This window comes from Haliotis asinina, chromosome 1, assembly GCF_037392515.1.
Source record: "Haliotis asinina isolate JCU_RB_2024 chromosome 1, JCU_Hal_asi_v2, whole genome shotgun sequence".
In the NCBI taxonomy this organism is placed as follows: Eukaryota; Metazoa; Mollusca; class Gastropoda; order Lepetellida; family Haliotidae; genus Haliotis; species Haliotis asinina.
Window position 1 is genome coordinate 45,108,244 of NC_090280.1, and position 25,513 is coordinate 45,133,756.

Below are 25,513 nucleotides of genomic sequence, written 5' to 3' on the forward strand. Positions count from 1 at the left end.
GTCGGTGTGACGAGCGGACGCTTTAAACCGCCTGGCTCCCCAAACGTCAATCTAGAATTAAAGCAAAATAAAAATGATATCATTGAACCAGCGACATCGGGATTTAGCAATATGGGACCAGTACTTTGTGACACAAGTTCAAAGAAAATTACTCTTGTCATATACCGAACGCACGTATCCCCCGTTTATACTTGACCCTAAAGCCTAGCCAATAACACAACTGTTATATTATTGTTTTTCGTCTCATCATATTACCTGACACATATAGGCGTATCTTTCTTCGTTAAAATGTAGGGGACATACGGGCTAAAGTCTTTCCCTACACTTGTGATTATTATTAAATTTTTAACTAAATTAAATGTTCTGAGTTTACCAGTTTTAAGTATTATTAGTGAATTAAATCACTAGTTCTCAAGCGCGAAAAGCAGCCGTTTCGGGCTGGACACTTTGCCTTACAATGATAATTATAAGATAATGACCACTGTCCTGAGAGAAAACAATGTTACGGAATATATTATATTGAACCACAAAAGAAATGTCACATCGATAGCGGTTTTTCAATGTACTCATTTTAATTCTCGATAATTAACGATCAAACCGGAGGATCGACTTCAAAATTCAGAGTTATGTTTAACAAGTTTTTGGGAACCACAGTTAGCATTCACACAAACAAAATCACCAAAACTGGTACCATTAAGACACCCCAAAGTCAGTATTGTGTGTGGCCTCCATGGACACCGATGAAAGTGTTGAAACGTCTGTACCTGGAAACCGGTTGATGAAGGCCATATGCGCTTTGGTCCAAACTCAATGCCTGATCGAGTCCAGCCGTAGTTGTCGGTCTTGGTTGGAGTTCATTCAGCCGTCTCTGAATCTTGGCTAAAGGTGTTCTATTTCACTTGAATCAGGACTGAGTGCAGGCTATTGTAGGGTTCGGACGCCATCATGTCTAAAAACGTCCGATATTGACCTGTAGGCATGAACGTTGTCTTGATGGTAGATGTAATCTCTGTGACGTCCAAAATGTGGCACAATGTGGGGGTCTTGTGACTTGGTGAATATATCGGAATTACAGGTCGGTTGTGTTGCCTCCTTGGCTCAAAATAAATATGGAGCAATAAACCGATGAAGAACTACCAACATTATACTTCTGTAAAATACCATTTTCGTTCTAGTATCATACTCACATGGTTTGAATCAGCCTGTGATGTTTTAAAACGTTTTGTCACGATTATATCTGACACATTTCTCGAAGGGTGGCCAATTTGCTAGATTAACAATGTATTATCTGCAGCTGTGAGTTGCGAGGTGCATCACTTCACTACTCAACAATGCTACGTCCTCAAATATATCACTATCCAGGCGGACGTTACGGAAACTATATTTAAATGTTTCTTTAAATTTTCAAGACACAAACTGAAAATTTCACCCGATGTTCTTGACATTTCAAGTCCTTTCAAGATAATTACCTACCTTCGTACATTTTCCTTTTGTCTCACAGGCAAAATTACATTGCACCCGATAGAGGTTTCTTAAAGCACGCACTTTCATTCACTATAATTAACAATCAAAACAGAGGATTGAATTCAAACTTGACGATTATGGTTAACACACTATTCGTTAATGACACAAAGAAAATCACGAAACATGTACCGTTGACATACCCTAATGTCAGTATCCCCTGCACACGGAATGAACCGGTTGATGAAGGTCATAGACACTTGGGTACATACTCGTCGAAATGCTCGATCGTGTCCAGATGCAGTTGTCCGCCTTGGTTGGAGGTTATTCAACTTTCTTTGAATCTCGCCCCAAAGGTGTCCTATTGGTTTTTATTCTGGATTGAAACCAGTCCATGAGTTTGGATGCATTGTTGTCTTAGGACGTCCAGTGATGCTCAGGGAGTGTGGGCAGGAGGGTTGCTTTGCAGGAAGATTTCTGTGACGTCCTTTAGTGTGGTACAGCGTGGGGTATTATGACTTTGTCAATGTAGTGAGTCACTTTCTCATTCTGGGCCGAGATTCTGGAACACCAGAACTTTCTGTTTTTCCGTGATGCTTGAACCATCCCAAGTGTTTCTTTCAACAATACACTCATTGGGAGACGGTTCCCTATGTCTTCGCCATACGCCATCACTCTGCCATCGACTGTCAAAACAAAATGTCGGCTTTCATGAGAAAAATCAAGTTGCAAGTCTGGCGTGCTGATTCAGTCACCCCAGGGAAGCAATCCTGCAGATGGTTGCGCAAAATCGGTCGGTTGTTCTCGTGTTACTGAAGGTCACCCGCTGTGTGGACGATCTTGAATGCTTTTAGTGATCTGATACCACTCGTACAGTTGGTAGATTTTTCTAACATTGACACTAAGATGATTGGCAGTTCGGCCAACTGGCAGTCGTTCAAAGACGTGGTTCCTCTGATCTCTCGTATTTCGTAGCACGGTGATTGTGTCAAAACAAAAAATATATCGGGCGAGTTTGGGGACTCGATTTTATTGGTAGGGTTCAGTATATAGTGAATTAGTTGGGTTGATCAACTTAAATGTTTGTGGCATAACCTCACATATACCTCAGGTTTTTGTTTCTTAAGAGATGCAGAGTTTCGAGTGCTAATGTCTTTCCGGCAATTCATTTTATGACAACCCGAATTATCTCCCTTAGTCCCACCGCTAATCAAAATATTAATGAACGAAGTTATATCATAGCACAATATACAAAAGATAATGTGCCAGGCAATTATTACCCAGTCGTGTTTTTCCGGTTCAAGCCAAACAGAGGTTACGGTAAAGAGCGAATGGTGACGAATGCTTCAGAGTCGTCACTTCCGTTAATGCACCCATATCATGAAGGTGAAGGTCACAAAAATGAAAACTCGCTTTTTCACGTAAACTCGTCTGCAGCAAGACCTGAAGCCCTGTGTGATTCCGGCCGGCGCGATAATGTCAATGTCAATATAACCTCACATGCAACTAGGGATTCCCGGGATATATATAGTCTTTAGATAGATAAACTTTTTTTATACGTACGTGTTTTAGGCAATTTAAATGTAAAGATATTGAAGCGATCACAGTAGTGCACTCTTCAATATCTCTGTAATCTATGTGCAGCGAGACGAGCTCAAATTTCAACACAGGAGTTTTCACCCCTATCTAGACCACCAGCAACAGACAAAGTCTCACCAAGTCTGTTCTGTTTATCATACACGTAATTATGTAGTTACACAGTTGCACCCAGCCAATTTGTTTAATTCATAGAATTCCGCTTCATGGATCTCTTTCATAATTTGGACCTTGTGTTCCTCAGAGTAGAGACTGTGAGATCCATAATACCTCTTTTTCTTCTACCTTCTTTTTCATTTAACAGCCTTATTTTTTTTATTGAGACCGGGAAGTGAGTTTTGGACGTATGAACGTCTATGATCAGGTAATTGCGTGCAAGTAAACTTTAAGAGCCTATCTGAAGCGAGAACATTACATTACTTGATAATGAAATGAATTTATATCATTCTTAAGTAATCTTATGTTCTCGCTTCAGATAGCCTCTTAAAGCCTCTCTGTCTTTCTTTCACTGTCTCTCTCTCTCCCTTTGTTTCTCTTCCCCTCTTGTTTCTGTCTCCCAGGCTCAGACTCTCTCTCTTTGTTTTTCTCTCTCTCCCTCTCTTTCTGTTTCTGTCGCTCTGTCCGTCTCTCTCGATGTTTCTGTCTCTCAGTCTCAGTTTCCCTGCCTCTTGCTGTCTTTCTCTCTTTGTCAGTCACTGTTTCTTTGCCTCTCAATCTCTCCCATTCTCTGCTGCTGGTGCTCTCTGCCTCACCCTCTGTTTCAGGCTGTCAGTCTCAGTCTCTCTGTCTCTTTCTGTCTCTCTCTAGCTGTTTCTCTCTGTTTCCCTCATCTCTGTTTCTATCGCTCTATGTGTGTCTCTCTCTATGTTTATGTCTCTCTGCCTAAGTCTCCATGTCTGTCGCTGTCTTTCTCTCTCTGTCTCTCTCTGTCTCTCCCTCTTTCTCTCTGTTTCTATCGCTGTCTGTCTCTCTCTGCTTCTCTCAGTCTCTCTCTTTCTTTCTCTCTTTCTCTCTCTCTGTCGCAGCACGTGTTCTATACCTTTACTCCGAATGTATAAATGCTTACATTCTTTTGTCGCCGTTTACCCTCTTGGGGTCGTAACGTCCAGTACAGTTCAGTGGTGATTGTTACCGAACAATACATCGATTAGCACCACCTGTCAACGCAATCCCAAATGTCAGTGGAGCTGAACCGAGCTCTAATATCTAAAACTAACAACTCCTTGTCCTCCTTAAATATGAGTACCAACTTGTTGTGAAGCTTCTCTCTTACCTAACGGGTGTACATAACGAACTGCATTTGTGTAGCCGAAGATAAACCGTTAAGAAACATCTCGGATTTAAGAATCGCAAGCACTTGAGTAAACATCGCCATTAATAGCGGTTGGCATGGACGTTGAACATGCCAAGTCTGTGTTAGCATTGTATACACTTGACCGTAATTGCCATTGACTCTATATGTCCCTCCCACAGTCATATACTTCTAACCACGGGTTGTCGACTTCTGGTCATTACAGGTACTACCACGTCTGGGTATCTGAACCAGATACATGTGAAGAAAGCTGTTCAGTCCAACATATGACGTGACCTTTGTGAATAGAAAATACACATTACAAGGTTGTACATTTGCAAATACATTTTGTGAGTTGACATTTTTTTTCACATGAATTTGATTAATGAATGGTATATCTGTATCTGTATATGCACATCTTAAACAAAGTCAACCAATCACAGCTGTCGGATTATTCCATCTGTATTGGACATTTGAAGTGTGTGTAAAACTACATAATTATAAACTTTCGAGTTGAGTATAACATGGAGTATTACGCGCGTGTTCTGTATGTCTTTAGTAGACAATTTTAGCTATTTGAAACGTGTGTCATGTAACCAGTACAAAGTTATACAACGAGTGTTGTGTAACCAGTACAAAGTTATACAACGAGTGTTGTGTAGACAGACTCGGTTATTCAGCAACAGTGACGCCACACTGAACTTTCTGTTTCCGCTTCGATGTCTTAAATTAACATAATAGCTCCATTCTAGTTTTTGAAAACTAACCACCGAAACAAAATTACAACGAAATTAGGTTTGTGGATTATGAAAATTCAAGTATGGTATTACAGGTGATAGTATTTTTTTATGCTTATGTTTGTTTGTTTGTTTTTCCAGTTGAATATTTCTGATTGTGTATTGCCACTTATAAAGTAGTGATCTCCCTTTCATTCTCCTGCATCCTCTGCTTGATTCGTCATCATGGAATAGACTGTTTTTCCATCCTGTGTGGCATAAACAGAACTCGTGGATGACGCATATGGGAAAAAAATTGTAATCTCTATGAACACCACAACCGAAGACTGTTGCTGGGATTCGACCCGTATACTTTTGAAGCATGCCCATGGTTGGGGCTCTCACCATATCGGTGGATGGTCATGACCTACATCACTCGGGGCGTCCCTCCCACATTAACCAGACACGTCTGGATAAAGTGTGACCGACTTCGGATTTACGCCGCAGTCAACAATATTCCATCTCTATGACCTAGTCTGCGAGTAATAACCTCTGGACCAGACAATCCAGTTATCAACAGCATGAGCATCGATCTGTACATTTGGGAACGGATGACATGTGTCAACCAAGTCAACGAGTCTGATCACCCGATCCCGTTAGTCGCCTCTTACGACAAGCATGGTCAGCTGAAGACCAATTCTAACCCGTATTTTCGAGGGTTTCATACCAGTTAAATACTTCCTTTGGTCAACGACCTCCTGTCCGCACAGATTTACACAGATTGATAATCACGTTGTAAATGGATGACAGTGTCCTTGTAACTATCAAGACACAACAATCAACGCATTTTAATTTATTTTAATTTCATTTAGGTTATTGTAATATTTCTCCCATTGGTTGTTCATGTTTGGTAGAAATTCATACTTTGGGGCTATAAAAGAATGAGCATATCTTTAACTATCATGGCACACAATTAACCCATTTTAACTTAATTCAATAATTTAGAGCGTTATTGACAAGCTTTGTTCATGAGATGTTCGCCGTTTTCTTTTGGAGGTTATCAGAGGACAAAGGTATGCAAACTCACTCACACACTCTATCTAGCCAAAGGTTCAGTCCAGTGGTCAACAACCTCACAGAGAAAACAGACATACAGGTTAATCTGCATATGAATGTGTGACGTACATGTATATTACTAAACGCGGATCTGTAACACTAAGAATGGTGTTTATCGACCACTCCCAATCTGTGGTATCAATGCACCTGGTATAGCAGCGACTTCAACAACCGTATTCATTACCAGTACTGTGATTATCCCTGAGATCATCCATTAATCCAGGATTACGTCAGTGACTAGTTACTTTATTAGACATCTGCACCGAAAAGGTTAATAGTTTTAATCATAATTCCTTGAAAATATATTAGATAACGAGATACAAGTTGGCCCCCATATCGGACTAGCGTTGTGGTCGGGTTATCTAGATTACCTGTCATAAGGACACAGGTACTCTTTAACTATAGTCCAGAGTTCATACAGCCTTGGCGCAGTTGCAGTCTTTCTCCGTAAAATGACATAATTATTTGCTAGCGATGTATGCACATACACTATCCAAAATAAGAAATGCATCGGCCATTTGTACTTTCATATTCTATTAACTACCTTCTGTGTTAAAACAATCTTCAAACTATGTCACAAAAGTGTTGATAATATAATTTTACACCATTTGCACAAGTAAAAAATCGATGTAACCTGAAAATGTTTTTGCTGAGATTTCTTACAAGGATTAGAAAGGCATCGCCATAACAGAAATAACCTTCCAGTGAAAAGAGCATTCACTGTCTGGCAACAAAACTCCAGATTACTTTCAGATATTGGCATTCGTTTTGAAGGAGTTTCAAGGACAGATCACTACGTCACGTCTTGATTCAGCGACACGCCATTGAAACAATGCATGCTGGAGATTACCAATCTTCTCTTGCCAGGTATTTGCATGTTAGTCTTAGCAAGATATCATGGTTTGCAGATTGTTGCAACCAAACAGGTAAACCAAATGACCGTCCCCATACAGGCAGACCTCGAGTTACCGCTGCAGTCCGTGATCGGGACATCCGGGTACAACAGCTGCGTGATCGTACTGCCAAGGGTGAGAGGGCAGCAGCCAGGGTGCCTGGACCTCAAAGCATATCCGGTCAAACTGTACGGAACAGAGATTGGTCTGGGAGACGTCGGGATCGTTCTACGTCATCAACATTGCCCTTAACATCTCCGTTATCTAAAAGTATCCACTTGGTTGTATAGACATTACCGTCCTCTAAACTGGTGTAAAATGTCATGCTCTAACGTCTATCTGTGGACAAGTTATACATGTTTGGAAATACAACATTTTAGAAACAGATTTCTCGTCTATGCGTTTCTTTTTTGATACTATATGAAATGACATTCCTCATAGTATGCATATATGTGTACACTTGTTGTTACACGTTGAGAAAAAAAACATTAACTCACTCACACACATTATTGTGAAATGCAAACAGCCGTTGAGAGAAAATGCTGTTGACGATATTGTATTCGATCGAAAAATTACAAAATTTATGAAACGGTAACTAACCTGAATTGCTGCAAGTCCGTGCACTTCATGGATAAAACAACATTGCACACATTTAAAGTTTACGCACCATTGACCCTAGTCTGTGATATAGTCAAATACGTACATTACGGATACGGTTATTTCGAAATTGATGGCAATGGGAACAATATTTTCATATTTACTGGTATTTTCAAACTGCGGATATATGGAACGAAATTCGAGTATCCTTTGAGTACGTTATAACTTCCGTTTGCGGCAACACCGTTTTTGAATTACAAGTTGACAGTTTGTTTGCAAACAATTTATGACAATACAAGCAACAGGATGTGAGTGAATATTATTTTACTCCACTTTCAGCAATAATATTCAAGAAGCTTTACGGCGGGGGACACCAGAATGGGCTTCACATATGTACGCATGTTGGGAATGGAACGTCGTGTTCGGCATGACAAACAAAGGCTTTTAACCACTAGGCTACTCCAACGCCCCACAAACGATAGAAGATTGGATATATATTTTTTAGATTGTTTAGGTTTCTAAATATCATTAAACAGTAGAAGTCAAACGTGTATAACAGTAAATCACTAAAGCATATCACATATCGCCAAGCACCCATACATACCCAGAAGGCTTTATAGTCACCATTCATTTGTCAAACAAACTACAATAAATGTGTTGTGGAAATGCGTAAATCTTCTCTGGGAGGTCAGTGTTGAAAGAGGTTCAAGTTTCAACGTTCAGTGACATTGTATTGTATATAGATCACAATCATGTACAGCACATGGCTTTATCCATCTCGCTGTTTTTGAAGTACCCCGACTAGTTCACTGAAACTGTGGTGTAAATTAGATACATTTCGGGGTAACTGCAGTATCACTGAAACGTGTCAGACATGGGGCATTTCATTGATACAGGGAGAGAATAAGACGTCGTAGATTACCTTTGATTGATCGCATTTTTCCGCGATACATGTTAAAGTGTATCGAAATATCACAAACACGTAATGAGCTTGGCATTTTCTCTGCGTTTAGTTTTATCAATATAAGCATATGTAAATAAGTCCAAGTTTACTAAACGAGATGTAGCATATACCTATATCAATAATCGGGTATTTTTGTCACTGTTTATGAAGATATACGTGAACAATCTCAGGTTCTTCGGCACTGCCGCTTCAGTACGTATGTACTCATGACTGTTTATAATCCAAATTTGTTTTCTAGACCATGCTCAGAAATAAGAACATTCCTAAATCATTGTATTAAGACGATTATAGGCCTATCTCCATATCAAGACGGACAATCCGTCTCCGGACCACACCTCGACAATCAATGACCCCAGCGATGACGTCAGGGGTCACGTGACCTGTGGCTATATATGAGTGCGAAGCGGTAGGCCTTCCCCAAGACTAATGATGAAATTACATCGGAAGGAAGCAATAATACTAGTTGTAGCCGCGGTCTTGCAGTTCCGGCCGGCTTTAGCAGCAGGTAAAGCTTGACATTTGTTTGAAAATATGACTGAAATTAAAACATATTGCTTTTCATATTTGTAAATAGAAAATGTTAAGTCAAAATTCGAAAATGAGTTTAGTATCATGTGACCGTCGTTTGGTCCATCACTTGACTGGCTCGTTTCCGGGAGTATTGTTTTGTGGTGCCTGGCAAGGGATCGTTGTTACTTATACCTTAAAGATTCTAGATTATCCCTGCTTATACACTTCGTCTTACTGGCGGATGAATATTGCAACAGTTGGTTCGGAAATGTCTACCAGGAACAGTTTTCTACACTTCAGCATGTGCCAAATACTTCTGCATATATAGTCTCCAGGATTACGAAGTCTTCATACTTTACACCAGTCCTTATAACCACTGCACTGGTAGTGCCAGAGTTCAATTCAAAATGTCGACACGTGTCTACAAATGGTTCCATCAGTCAGTTGCTCCATGTTTGAATGATCTCATACACAACGATTCACAATTGAGATCACTTCCATCTGCCGATCATGATCTACTTGAGGTATAGTCTGAAAAAGTTTGGATGTAGATCCTTTCCAACTAGCCTGCCTCTTCGTGAACCCTGTACCATGTATTCACATCAACAAGGCAGAATCCTTTGACACTGTTAAGAGCTACCTCAAAACCTTACTGTTTAGGGCATTCTAGAAATTACGTGCATCCATGATAAAAACCGCAAATGACTTTTTGCAGTGACGTCATTCTGTGTGCAGCGCTCGGTCCATGTATGCAGTATAAATGCACATGTTATTATTATTATTATTATGCTTTGCGGAATTTTGCTAAACCTCGGTGATCATTTCAAGTACTTTCTGCTGCTGTTTTATCCATAATGCCGAATGGCAACTGTCTCACCCATCGTTGCAAAGGAGGTAATTCCATCCATACTTTTCAAACATTAATCGATAAAAGTTTACCACATCCGAATCCTGCTGTGTAGTTGCTAACACTTATCGCCTAGTATCCATGCTTTACATGTTGAAAGACAAGCACCGTCGCCATACAGCTGGGGTACTGGTGGGTGCTGCTTAAGACTTAATTCGATAAAACACTCTTTGAAAGAGATGAAAAGGATATCTCTGGAAGATAGTTTTGGACAGTAAGTCATAAATATCGAGATTATTGTTTAGTGAAAGTACAATCAGTTGCAGTTGTAGTAGTACAAATAGCGCAGTAGTACTAATAGAAATGCAGGTAGTAGTAACGCGTTAGTAGTTGCAGTGGTGTAAATAAAAGTACAATTAGTACTCGTAGACGTAGCAGCAGTAGTAGTAGTAGTAGTAGTAGTAGTGGTGGTGGTAGTAGTAGTAGTAGTAGTAGCAGTGGTGGTGGTGGTGGTGGTGGTGGTAGTAGTAGTAGTAGTAGTAGTAGTAGTAGTAGTGGTGGTGGTGGTGGTGGTAGTAGTAGTAGTAGTAGTAGTAGTGGTGGTGGTGGTGGTGGTAGTAGTAGTAGTAGTAGTAGTAGTAGCAGTGGTGGTGGTGGTAGTAGTAGTAGTAGTAGTGGTGGTGGTGGTGGTGGTGGTGGTGGTGGTAGTAGTAGTTACTGTAGTAGATTTAGTAGGAGTGGTACGTTATAATGGTCACTGAAGTAGTAGTAGTAGGTGTTGTAGGGGTAATTGAAGTAGCATTGCTGTGGGAGTTGCAGTTGTAGTTGTTGTCCTGCTCATTGTTATCATTTTATCACTCGATATATAAATTTACTGCTTCGAACTATCTTTACATGGAACAGTATCGGCCATTTTTACCGTAACATCATATGTTTTGTACCGGCAACTTTACACTGTTAAAGAAACATGCCTCGACTTTTGTGAAAGGTTTTACCTTTAGCAAAGTCAATTTCTTTTTGTCTGTTGATATTAAGGCCAACGGCCTGTTACAACATAGAATGCATAAACAATATAATAGCATAGTACGCATGCGAAAAATATGCACATTCATATATACAGCAATATATTCACAGGTTCAAGTGTGCGGGAATAATATGTTATCAAAGTCATGGGATCTTAATACATTCTATATTCCTAATAATTATTTCTTTCATTCTATTTAACATTACGAAAACAACCTCGTCTGCTGAAATTGTCGCAGTACTTGAGCTTTGTCCAAGTTTACTGCACGTTGCTGTACCCACAACAAGGTGTATGCACGTATTCATGTGGCCACCATCTGGTCATATACCAACGGATTCGTGGGTTCTTTAAAGTGCACAGGGTTGCGTACTGCACACTGGAGTCTGAACACAAAGTTGTCTCCAAGGTTTTCACACCAGGTCTATAATAATCCTTTAGTCAAAATGGGAATCCATCGGATCATGCCATGAAAACATAAAAGTGTGTATGAAACGGACCTGCTTTCCCCACTTCCCATGTGCAATATGCATATGTATTCAATGTAAATATGTTACCAACATTGGTTCATGTTGACGTATGAAATATCCGTTGTCCTTGTTGATTACCAGAACTGCATATTACATAACCTGCTGTGACACGAATACTTATCGTTCCAGATTCTTCAGTGCTGTATATCGAGCCCCGCCATGGCAGTACAAACGGAGAGACCCGCGTCACTATCACGGGACGGAGTGAGTATTGCTGATCTCTGGGTGGTTAGGAACCGTGAAGATCCGGGTTTAGAACCGATCTTCAGTACCCCATGCCATGCTTGTCTTAAGTGGCCACTAATCGGGTGGTCAAGCTTTCAGACTTTGTTGAAACATGCCACCTATTCCCATTTGCGCAGAACGGTGTTCATACTGTTGGTCACTGGATACTCTGGTCCAGCCTCGGTTATTTATAGATCGACGCCATATAGCTGGAATATTGCTAACGGCGACGTAAAAACTAAACTCACTCGCTCACTCACCCATGCAATGCGCCATGTCTAAAACCCGCTAATGCGTCATATACAAAACCCCGTGACATGTCATGTAACACCAAGTACTAGGTCATGTAGAAAATCAGGTATAGTGTCGTTATGTAGACAACACAATATGTCATGCATACAACCACGATATACGTAATGTATATAACCCAGTAATACGTCATTTACTCTACCAAGTACTACGTATACGCCATGTAGACAATCCAGTAATACGTCATGTATGCAATCAAGTATTGTGTCATGTGCACAACTAAGTAATACCTCATGCAGACAACCAAATAATACTTGTATACAACCTAGAAATATGTCATGTATATAACCAAGCAAAACGTCCTGTATACAACCAAACCATACGTCATGTAGAATCAAGTATTGCGTCATGTATACTACCCAATAATACATCATGTAGAGAATCAGGTATTGCGTCATGTATACTACCCAATAATACGTCATGTAGAGAATCAGGTATTGCGTCATATATACTACCCAATAATACGTCAAGCAGTACATCATGCAGACAACCAAGTACTACGCCATGCATACAACCAACTAATACATCATGTACAAAACCAAGTAATACGTGATGATACAATCCATTAAAACCTTATGCATCGAATGAAGTTATATGTCATTTATTTATTTCCACCTGATATTCGTAGAATATTGATGTATCACGCGTTCAGTAACTATGACCAATATTGCGGTCAGTGAACTGCCCCTGGACAGCAGTTTTACCAATCCCGGTACATAGAAAGGCGTAATTCCAGGTTACAAAACAGTTGTACCACGACGAATTATGGCGGGCATTAGCCGTTATACCTCATCGTACACAAACATGTGTTCACGACAAACTAGAACTCTTCTTGCTTGGAGGTAAAGCTTGAGCTGATTAGCCCTCGACTACACCAAACAACAATGAAGTTATTACACTGCGGGTAATATATAATGAATAGGCAATCTGCCATCTACCCTCTAATAGGGTATTTGATTAATACGGTCAGTGTAGGGTGTAAACAGCTCCGAATAAGCCGGCCTTGGCCGTACAGGTAGATGCATGTCAGTGCGGGAGCTATCAACGCCATCAAGCTGTGGGTTGTGAGTGAGTGAGCGAGCGGGTATGCTTTTACGCCGCTTTCAGCATTATTTCAGCAATATCACGGTGGGGACACCAGAATTGGACTTCACACATTGTGCCCAAGTGGGAAATCGACCCCATGTGTTCGGCGCGAAGGGCTAACGTTTTAAACACTAGGCTACCCCATCGCCCCGTGAGTGAGTGATGGAAGGAAGGAGGAGGAGTGTTTAGGGGCGACAGGGGGTGTTGGGGGTGGGGACTGAGTGAGAGAGTAATCAAGTTATTGAGTGAATAATGGATTTAGTGTGTGAATGAGTTAGTGAATCAATAAGAGTGAATCAGTTTCGAAGATAGGTCGATCCTTGATGTACGTTTCTACACTATTTGTTAAATACTTGAAGCTTTCAATTCTAAACATGTCTATTGCATGTGCTGCAATTACGAGCTTCACGAAACTGAAGGGAAAATGCATAATTCTATACACATATATCCCTGGGACACTTCATAGTAAACTGTTCGCTTCTTTACACTATAATGCAAAGTTAAACTAAGAACGGATGCGAATAAACTGAAACGTTAGTCAATGACCTACTGTAGGCACGAACGTGGATACCAAGCCAAAAGTGTTTGGTTTTAAAGAAATCGGTTTTGGTTTGTTTGAACCATAAACAATTTTGCTACTTTGACCAATGTGCTTATGGTCTAAAATGCTCTTTTGACGTTTTACACCCACCTTAAGACGACATGACGCCATATGGTCATATTTTGGTACTTATTGCATGCACTCTGTCCATCTACCAAAAAGGATAGATTAACTGTTGAAAAGTCCATTACCCCGATGACAATGCGTTAATGTGTTAATGTATCTTTGGAATGTTTGAAAGTTGCATGTTCTGTCATTAGTAAATCGAGCAGGAACAATGTCAAAGCAATAATTTTGATAGCATCGGCCTCTACAGTTCAATTTTCAATTGCGGTTCCTACCAACACTAATACCTGCCTTATATTCCAGATTTCGCTAGAAACCTGTTCAGCTTTGGTGCTGGCTTTGGCCACGTGGGGAACAAGGTGGAGATGGTGTCTGGCACGACATCATACGAATGTGCATTTCACCCAGACGGGTCCCACGAAACGCAGATCATGTGCTATACACAGTAAGTTACCATGGTGATGTGCTGCACGTCAGAATGTTTATGGGCTGCGTGAAATGGTGGTGTGTTCCATTTTATAAATAATAATTTGTCAACCGCTCGTTGTGAACCAAGATGCCAAACACCCATCCATGGACTGTCCGCAATAAGCTGACTTGCACAGGACCAAACACCCATCCATGGACTGTCCGCAATAAGCTGACTTGCACAGGACCAAACACCCATCCATGGACTGTCCGCAATAAGCTGACTTGCACAGGACCAAACACCCATCCATGGACTGTCCGCAATAAGCTGACTTGCACAGGACCAAACACCCATCCATGGACTGTCCGCAATAAGCTGACTTGCACAGGACCAAACACCCATCCATGGACTGTCCGCAATAAGCTGACTTGCACAGGACCAAACACCCATCCATGGACTGTCCGCAATAAGCTGACTTGCACAGGACCAAACACCCATCCATGGACTGTCCGCAATAAGCTGACTTGCACAGGACCAAACACCACCATGTTATTGTCATCATGGACGCCATGTGCTCCACATTAAGTATTTATTTTTTATCAATGCCTTCTAATCCCAGTGTTCCGCACGCAGATCTGCGTCAATAAATAATAAATAATCATACTAACCTAGGTCTAAAGAATGTGTTAATGAAGCGACAATGCGATCCGAACAATTGTCTCTCGTAGCGACTACGCGATACGTGCACACGGTTATCGTAACGCCAATGTGATATGCACAATAGGTTATCGTAACGACAATGTGATACGCACAATAGGTAATCGTAACGAAAAGACAATGCAATACGCATAACAGGATATCATAATATTGGTGTGCCTCATAGAACTTGATATCCATAGAACGTTGCCAGCGTGCAACAAAACTATGCTTGTCGCAAGAAGCGACTAACGGGATCGCTGACTTGGTTGACACATGTCACTGGTTCCCAAATACGCAGATCGATGCTCATGTTGTTGATCACTGGACTGTCTGGTCCAGAGTTGATTATTTACAGACCGTCCGCATATAGCGGCATATTGCTAAGTGCGGCGTAAAACTAAACTCACTCACGTTGGCAGCTATGTATAGTTGCCAGCTATGTATAGTACAATGTTATCGTACAATATAACAGGATATCGTAAAAACGATGTGCTAAATAATAAGTTCTAATGACGAAGTGCTACATAATAGCCGATAACGTATTTTCCTTAGTAACATTTCATCAACTATCTTCGTCACGGACCCTTAGCACTCAACCTTGTTGATCATAGTACCATTCGTCATGGCAAATATCTTTCCTTTCTGCATCAGCCACAATGCTGAATGTCGACAAAGTAAAGCTGCTTGTAGAACAGAAAAAATGGATCCTCTCACCGATCACCTGTTATGGCCATGTCGGTTCGACAGATTCTGCCATCTATCAAGGATTGCTTGTCTCGGAACACAATGTACTTAACACATAGCCGAAACAAGCCTTGTTCGATACTCCCAGACAGATGAATCATATAAGTAGATTGTAGTTAGCAAGTGTTCACCTAGTCACTGATACCCCTTGTTCTACATTCCCATACTTCTTCCTTTATCTGAATAAAGCCAGTTAGATAAATGACATGCAGTCGGTGATACTCAATAACTCTGCGAACAGACCCTGTCATATCTCGTTATCCTCCAGACAAATCATTTCATTCTGTTTAGAGACTTTCTTGAACAATTTCACTTTCATATTTAATACAATGCGTATGTGTATCTATTTTTTTCTAAACACGGTGTTGAAATTCATTCGATCCATTATTAATTTAAAAATAAAAAAAGTATTGGACAGACTGTTGGAAACGAAATTATATTGTCGTTGCAAAGTATTCCATTATTAAACATATGGCAAGAGATATGTGGTGAATTAAAAATTAATCACATTTTCATTCGGGAATTATAGCTTTTTATAGCTTCACCTCAGTGTATGCGTTATGGAACGTTTGCACCTAGAGTGATGACGTTGTATTATTTCCATAATCCGTTGTATACAATCACGAACAAAGTGCATCGTTTAACCACTGATACCGTCAAACCTATGAAACGTGCATATTTCCCACAAGGTGTAGGTGGGATGGTTTGGTTGATATTTGGTTTGCTTGCTCTTGTGGCTTATTTCTGTGCTGTTATTACTAAGTCTTTATATGTTAGGACATACCTGAGGGTTTGCAGATTTGGGTGTTATTTAGTGGGTTTAGAGGTGTTTAGATTGTCAGGTGTGTGTTTGTGTCCAGTGAACTCTGGAGCACCAAACATAATGACTGTATTTACATTTGTATATCTGAACACGATCCTCGATAGGCAATAACAACTGGTGAGGCATATACGAAACCATGGCTCCATTTGTTAGATTAGGTCCGTACATATTTTATGACGTTGTTTTGACGGTTAGTATCTCTACATTGGTCCCTTTTAATTATCCCCCCCTGGTCAAGCCTCATATTACCCTTTTCACCTTGGGCATCAACCCTGAGACAATACAATCATTGTTGCTTGAAGACTTACCGATGCCCACACACTGAGAGGTTCGCACCGTCCGTCCTTGATCTTTACGCTCGATGTGTCGTCAATGGCACGGCCATCACCAAAACGTTGTAATGATATTTTAATTATGTTTGCTGTTGACATGTGTACCTGCCTGTGTGTCATGAACCGCAGCGATATGTATATGAAGACTGAAAAGAGAACCGACTGAAGATCACGGTACATGCGCCAACTCGACTTCATTAATACTCATACAGTCAACAGGGGTACCATCAAATCAGGCCCCCACTTGGACGTTTAGTCCCATTAACCTATGTTTGTCGTCAAAGGCAGATGGTTTTTGTTTTCATCGGTTGGTCAGTGAAGCAAGCAACAACATCCACAAAACATGAAATGAAATCATAGATAATACGCACGAATTTGGCATTAGCCTCAAGCTGCTTTCAGCAATATTCCAGCAATATCACGGCGAAAATGGACACACATTGTACCCATGTGGGAATCGAAGTTTGGCCCCTAGTTTGGTTAGAGTAATTCGAAACACAGTAGATGTTACCTACGATATCGTGTTATGAACGTTGTAAGTGTGACGAGCACTGTATGTGTACATGTTACCTACATGGTATATGTTATGTATACTACACGTGTTATTGGTGTTTTGATATATAGAAAATGTCTTCATATAACGAAACAACGAAACGAAAAAAAACCCACACGGACATGTGTCGAGCATGTTACCAGTCGAGATGGTGTAACCGCTGGGTCGACGTCATTACAACCACCTCGCTTGAGAACCTGAATGCTCCCTGGAATTACATGAATAATCATGTACAAGTGTGTTGATTTCACCTCCATGTCCTTACGACCCAGTGTCCGAATGTGAAGATTTTACATCCACGATTAAGCGTGTTGGTTTCACGAACATGTTCCAAATGTAGGTTTCCCCATAATGTCTACGTGTGGGGTTTCACCATCATGCCGGACTCTTTGATTTTTCTCCAACGTGTCCGAACGCGTGAGTTAAATACTGGATTTATTCGATATGTCCCGACCAGTTGGCTTCACCATCACATCCAGAAGTAAAACTCTCCTTGTCCAGTTGTTTCTGGAACACACCATGTTTTGACTTTCAAAGACCGTATCCGTTGTTCCGTTGATTATACATGTCTGTTTACAGGAAAATGCCCGCAGGCGAGTACAAAGTCCGAGTGTCCGTAGACGGAGTTGACATCCCCGCTAGTGACCACTGTGCAGCAGACGAGTCCAAGTGTGTGTTCAAGGTCTGTTTCCCTTTCCTATTACCGCTTACAGTCTATCCAGAGAAAAGCCTGTCGTACAAAACAGACTAAACGCTGAGACTACGTTAAGTCTACGCTAAGGTATGGGAGTTACGGTCACCTTAGCGTTAAGATTACTTTAAGGCCAAGTTGAAGTTTTGGGACTACGGTCACCTTAGCTCTAAGACAACCGACTACATTAGGTTTGTGTTAAGGAATGGGAGTTGCGGTCACCGTAGCGCGGAGATCGCTTACTATAACAAGCATTGCACTCACATGGCGAGTTGCGTTTTGCTTGCGCTAGACCAGATGATTGCTGGCTTCATAGATCTCGCCACATAGACACCATACAAGTTAAGATACACGGCACAATATAATGTGTCGGAGTTGACTGGTCCTGGTTTAATAATCAATGCCAAGGACTAGGCAGGGCCACATCAAGTATACAATATAACACAGCTGCTGTACGTATGACTGCCTTCGGGAAATAAAACTGAAATTCTAGCGTTAGTTAAACACCAGGCAGATGAACATGCGTGAGGTATACAGTGCTCAACTTTTCGGCATTTTGATTCAATAAAATAAATTTTGTTTCAGACATCAAGCTCGTACACCCCAACCCTGGACTCTCTCTCTCCAATAACCGGCCTACCAGGTGAGTTTGACTTGACGTCCCTTGTAGCACTGGTGGGTAAGGCAGATTGATACAATTCCCTACTGCAATGACTTCTATATTGTAGCAATGTGTACGCCAAATAACGAACGCATCACTGGCTTGTTGCAGGTTAGTCCATGATTGTTTTAAGACGCGACTAGCGGTATCGGGTGGTCAGACTAGCTGACTTGGTTGACATATGTTCCCATTTGCATAGGTCGATGATTTTGCCCTTGATCACTGCATTGTCTGGTCTTTGATCACTACATTGTCTGGCCCAGGTTTGATTATGTACAGACCACCGAAATATAGCTGGGATATTGTTGAGCTATGTCAAACAACAAAACCAAACACAATCTTTGAACAGTATTCTAATTATGGTGTTTAATGTGGGAGGGCATCACGACATGCTGTAGACGACGAACTCTAGCATACACAACTTTGATGAACGCATGGTCAAGACTGATCGATGTCGAATCTCGGGCTTTGATCTGCCCAAGGGACACACCTCTACACAACGATTTTAGACTCCAGTGAGTTTGCATCAGAGCGGGGTACACCAGAAATCGACTTCACATCGAACTGAACCCAGGCCTTCAACGTGCCGAGTGAACACTTTAACAACGAGGCTACCATACCGTCCCAACCCCAATCTAACCGTTATTCCTTTGTGTCATCAGGGGACATGGTGAAGTTCCGGGGAAAGCTCATCACTGATAGGTACGGCAGCAACATGGCCGCCAGCAGCAACGGCAAATCGGAGAAACTGCTCAGGTACGTCACCGACAGCTGCGGAAAAGGCCACAAGATAATTTTAGATAACGTTATCCTTCATCAGTTGCCTGGACAGTCCTGTAGACATCATCGTGTCGGATTCTGAAGTGTCAAACTGAAGTACATACTCCATAAGTATGTACTTCTGAGTCATCAGTTGGCGTTTGTGTCAACCCTCGGATAAATCGAAGTGTTCACACAAAATCGAAAGAAATGTGTTCGACGGAATTTTATGTTTATACCTGTCAGCCACCTTAACTTTTTGGCCGTTTGACATTTAGCAGGTATCGTCACCATTTGACACTGGTACAAACAAACAAACTGGTACAATGTTTTGTCGCCAGCATCAAGTCATATGTGTTTGATGTTACAGCAGTAATAAGGCATCCTGCCTCTGAGTGAGCAGTCCTAAACGTCATAAAAACTAAATTGAGTTGAAATATCGCTATCCTTAAGGAAACTTAATTCTTGCTTAATAATTATTATTTTGACACGGAAACTAACCCGTGAAGATCCGGGCTAGAATCGGCCGTAAACCGTAGTAAACATGTCACCCAGGAAGAGTAAGTTCTGTCAGTATTTATGTTGTCTATTTCAGAGTGTACTTAGGAAGCGAGAACTGTGAGCTGAAGGATCTGGACAACGATACTCTGTAAGTATCGGGAGCGGCGGGGCAGTCTAGTGGTTAAAGCTTTCACTTGTCACACCCAGCATCCGGGTTCGACTTGACATATGGGAACAATGTATGAAACCATTTCCTGTGTCTCCTGTCGTGATATTGGTGGAATATTGCTAAAAGCGGCGTACAACTAACCGCACCTACTCACTGTAAGTATGGGCGTTATTGTTAAGTCATCATATGTCAGAGGGAACAGATGGGAATTTGTTGATAACCGAGGATATACTCTGGATGAAATCAAGATTTGAACTCACCATCAAATCATCCTTGCCTGACAAAGGGATCAACTCTCATGATGCTGTCGTCATAGCTTGAGCAATTTGTGTATCTACATGTAGTTTTAAATCTAAACGATACTAGTTTCGAGACGGAAATACAGGCTGGCAGTATTAATAGTTTAAATAATCAAAGTCAAAAGTGTTTTTTTTTTTATTTGGCCCAGTTTCAGAAGTGTTGAGCCGTCATGACTAAAGGCGATTCCTCATATAGACACGTGAAGGAACAATACTCACTCGTTAACTCGTTATCAGAACACCCATATGGAACCCGAGATGGGACATTGTCGCGTTGTCGCATTGTCGCCCTCTCAAAAACAAGCAAAATGAGGTGAAAATCAATCAAAGCGCGACAATGCGACAATGCGACAACTCGACATTTCGCCCATTTGTCGCATTGTCGCGATGTCGCGATGTCGCGTGTCGCGTTTTGAGTAACATATTCTCTGTTCCTCCAAAGTGCTAAGAGGCGACTAACGGGATCGGCTGGTCAGACTAGCTGACTTGGTTGACACATGTCATCGGTTCCCCATTGCGCAGATCGATGCTCATGTTGTTGATCACTGGATTGTCTGGTCCAGACTCGATTATTTACAGACAGTCGCCATATAGCTGGAATATTGCTAAGTGCGACGTGAAACTAAACTCACTCACTCACTCACTCACTCCTCCAAAGTGCGACACGCGCCATAGCGACACTTTTGAAGGTCAAAATATGTCGCGTTGTCGCATTGTCGCCCTATCTAAGATGTGTAAAGAAAAAACTAAACATTTACTAAAACGCGACACGCGACACGCGACACGCGACAATGTGACATATTGAAATGTCGCATTGTCGCGTTGTCGCCCTTTTCGATTACCGGTGTGCATGCGTAGAAAGTCAATTATAGTACGCATGCGCAGGAAAAGTTAAACTCTGTTTCATACTTCAATGATCTTTTTGCTACATCCAATGGTTTTTAAAATGAAGTAGTGTTCGAAATGGCAGTTGGGCTGCTTTTCTTGAACTTAATGCAAATCTTCATTGTTGGTTTGAAAATTATTTCATATATAAATGTATTTACCCAGTGAAGTGTGTTTTAGCAGCAAGACAATTATTTGCGCAACTTTTCATTGTAATCTCGGCACACGGTTGCCCTGCCATTCAAGGCGGGGCATTTGCTGTGTAGAGTTAGTCTTTTAATCACACCAGACAACTATTATCATAAGTTCGAATCCCAGCACCATGAGTTCATTTTTATTTTTCTCAGATTCGGCATACATCTTGACAATGACGGAACCAGTGTCTTCGGAGATCTGCATTGCAAACATCAGTCTACCTTCGTCAGTAAGTCTGTCTGGCATTTATGATGTGCGTGTTTGCGTGTGTGTGTATGTGTGTGTGTCTGTGACATGTCACCACGCGTGCAATTAAGCACTCTCTCCGGTAGAGCGGGACCTTCACAATCGACCTGGGCCTCGTTTCCCAAAACGATCATAGCGCTAAGAGGTTCGTAAAACCAATACTTTAAGATAGACTTCCGACTGTCGTAGTGCTAAGATTATCATAACCTGAAGCGCTATGATCGCCTTGACGAACGGCTCCCCGATAGGTTGTCAAACCATTCATGTTGTTAAGTGGGTGCCCGACAGGAACTAACCTTCACAACTGACATGATCGGCTGTCACTTGGCATTCATGTGCAGTCACCAATGTAAATGACAAGTCCTTTTTGGATGATCAAATTCTTTATTGGATGATCATCCATAAACACTTGTCATTCGTATTACTTGCAAATTTTAGAATGCCTCTCAAACAGTTCAGCTGACCTGATGGACTACCTCTAGTCATTCAGCTGCAGTGTGGGTAGCCGACATTTTCTGACATAAAGACGTGTGAGCTAACCACCCACAGATGTTGCCCAAACGAACGTTAACATGGCCATATAATCGAGTTGATAAACTGACAGTACTCTGACCAAATTTTAAGCAACGGCACAGGTCATCATCATCATCATCATCATCATCATCATCATATATACAATTCTAAAAGGTAGGAGATATTGGATTTACAACACAGACAAAAGGCCACAGATAATGAAGTGAAATTAGTGATTCCTTTGGAAATCTTTACCTGCGTGGGTATGTATTATCTTTTCCCCTATATATTGAAATTGGCTAGAGGTATGTTCGCAAACTGGAATATACCCTACTTTTTGCAATGGTTTTTTTAACTGATACTTTCAATGTCGACGATTACTATTGATTGATACTTTAGTTTCACTATTATCCTGTCATTACAGGTTCTGTGAATGCGAGTTTCATCATTGAAGGTGGATACGGAAGGTGAGTAAATGATTACAAATACATTCCATGTCATCATGATGTACATGCATAGATTTTGTTCTGTCTGTGTATTATTTCGCTCACAAGAATATTCCAAGCCCTTTCGAGGCTCTCTCAGCGCTAAGATAGTCGTAAGTGCCATTCTTTAACATTATCCTAAATTGCTAATAAAGCTTAAACCTCTTGGCCCAGATTTGTGACGGCAATCAGTAAATAGCTGAAACTGGACCAGACGGACCAGTGGTAAATATCATGAGCATCAGTTTAGGCAGTTAAGTGTCGGTGACATGCATCAGCTAAGCCTGAACACACGGCCACGTTAATCACCTCTGGCGACAGGCCTGTATTACTGAAGACCAACTCTAATCCGGATCTTAGCACTTAGTCATGTGTTAGACGTCATCTGTGTGTGAAATAGAACTTTCCAACACACGTAGCTACAAGTTTGTATTGCTAGATCATTTAAACAAACAAGAAATATCATTAAACATCATAACTTTGCCGATCAGAATCGTATGATTGTGACGTTATTCCACGTCACTTCAACAGTGACAGTGACAGTGACAGTGACAGTGACAGTGACAGTGACAGTGACAGTGACGCGCAGTAAAGAATACTATATACATTGTTATGGGCATATTATCTAAAACCAGCGAATATTAAGTGAATATAACAATAGTGCAATGTTGGTGTTTGTTACTAACTCGCGGGGTTTGGAGTTAGAACAAGGCAAATGGATGGATTAGAAAGAATTTGATCATAGCATCTACCACTGGTTGTTTAGTACATAGTTCCGTCATATATATGGAATATCAGCTTTGAAAACACCAATAACAAACAAAAATATTTTGTACAAATTATTGTTTCGTGGTAATTCGATGTTTATACCCTTGTTGCTAACTCGTATGTAGATATAACAGAAGGGCTATTTTGGGTGTAATAAAGAGGACAGACAGAGGCATCACTGAATGTTTGCCATCTGTGAAGAATGCAAGTATCACCGGTATTCTCGAATTAAATCCGTATAGCCCTGGAAGGTTCAACTTGTGAAAGCTGCGTCTGTTCAGATGATCCTAAGCATATACTGAAGAGCAAGACAAATGCTATTTTCGGAAAAATGAAATCTCATAAACGTAAGCATTCATGTTTATGTCTTCTATTTAAAAAAACACAGTTGCATTTCTTGTGTGTTGAGTATATGGCATTTTCGTGTAGGTCACAACCGAGCAAGGACATTCTCCATGTAAGCAGTACTGGGAAGATCTACATGTTCCAGACATACGCCCGTGAGTTTGACAAAACTATTTTTCTACTCTGCAATACCTCTGCACATTAGAACACTGAGCTTTTGCATAAGAACAGAAGTTCGTTAGTTTGATTTCGACTAAGAAATACAAAATGTGTGCTTGTGGTTATTCTGCCCAGTTTTCGGTGTCAGTGGAATGTTGCCACGACTGGTATAACCGAAGTCACATCTATGGTGTTCATGTTAACCTGCAGCATTTGAGAGGGACAAAACAGAGCCAGTGTGGTCAGATTAGATACTTATTTTTGCCGTTCCGCTAGTGTTTTAGGTTTGTGCATGAGATTGAATAAACTGGGTGGTACTGTTTCTAGCCATCTACAGTATATCTCCCTCCACCGGAAGTCAGCGAGGAGGGACACGATTAACACTGACCGGCAAACATTTTGATGAAACCACCACAAAGGCCAAGGTCAAGATTGGAGGTTAGTGAATAGTCTATCTATATCGCGATTAACAAGACACAATCAATGCACAAAGCGGACACAATTAAGACAAAATCAGGACATCTATTATTGACGTTTTGTACGACCTTAGGCGGAACAGGCGTGACTGGCCGATATGTGTTGGTAGAATAGGTCTGACTGGTAGACATTTATACATTTGATTGGATCCAACTAATGATAAACGCATTATAAACATGCTGGTCGTCATCTTACCCACGCGGTTGATTACTAACGATAGGTAGTTCACAGGTAGACTTTCGGGAACGTCTGCCCTTGCGAAAACAACATTCACTGATAATAGCCACAGTTGTAGTGTGTTATGGTATAATTGAGGTGGCCTGAATGAGTTCGAAACTATCTCAGGGATGAGATCTGTACCTTTTAGCCAACTTGAGCCATGAGGTCTGTACCTTTGTAGCAAAGCTCAGGTATGAGATCGATACCTTTGTAGCAAAGCGAAGGTGGGTTGCAAAAGTTTAAAATGTTATTGTACAATATGTCAATATGTGCTTCGTCCACTAGATACGGACTGCAACATCGTGGAGCCAGTAACAGACACACAGATTGTCTGTGTAACAGCCGCGGATCCTGGAGGATCAAAACCCCTACATCTAGGTGGGTATTGTCTACAACCGCACTGATCTGGAGTAAACTCCGTTTTCAAACATTTTCAATAAAATTGCTTTTTGTAGAGGCAGCAGGTTCTGTTTACCTGTTCGGACCAAAGGGTAATAAAAGCCTAAAACACAGCATGGCTGAATCTGTGATTTAAACCATGGGCATAGGTTCCTGGAATGTCTAAGGGACGTAACTCTGTATAATGATTTAACAAAGAGACCGCCTGTATTATCTACCTATTATTGCCCAGCTACTCATCAGCTAACAAATAAGGCCATTTCAAATAGATAAAAAAGAGAAAAAGAAATGCAAAACAGAACAAGCTAAGGCCACATAAAATAAATTTCTTGTTTCTCATCATATTGTAAAGG

General features: G+C 41.1%; 1 protein-coding gene across 1 annotated transcript in view; it reads left to right on the plus strand.

The window, feature by feature from the left end:
* LOC137272895 (fibrocystin-L-like) overlaps positions 1 to 25,513 on the plus strand; it is a 74,328-nt gene that overhangs the window by 3,752 nt on the left and 45,063 nt on the right. Inside the window, exons 3-14 of the mRNA XM_067805317.1 lie at positions 11,672 to 11,746; positions 14,133 to 14,274; positions 17,969 to 18,071; positions 18,666 to 18,723; positions 19,404 to 19,497; positions 20,096 to 20,149; positions 21,702 to 21,778; positions 22,733 to 22,775; positions 23,325 to 23,381; positions 23,991 to 24,061; positions 24,393 to 24,503; positions 25,047 to 25,139. Coding sequence (XP_067661418.1) covers positions 11,672 to 11,746; positions 14,133 to 14,274; positions 17,969 to 18,071; positions 18,666 to 18,723; positions 19,404 to 19,497; positions 20,096 to 20,149; positions 21,702 to 21,778; positions 22,733 to 22,775; positions 23,325 to 23,381; positions 23,991 to 24,061; positions 24,393 to 24,503; positions 25,047 to 25,139 — 978 coding nt within the window. The remainder of the gene's footprint in view (positions 1 to 11,671; positions 11,747 to 14,132; positions 14,275 to 17,968; positions 18,072 to 18,665; positions 18,724 to 19,403; positions 19,498 to 20,095; positions 20,150 to 21,701; positions 21,779 to 22,732; positions 22,776 to 23,324; positions 23,382 to 23,990; positions 24,062 to 24,392; positions 24,504 to 25,046; positions 25,140 to 25,513) is intronic.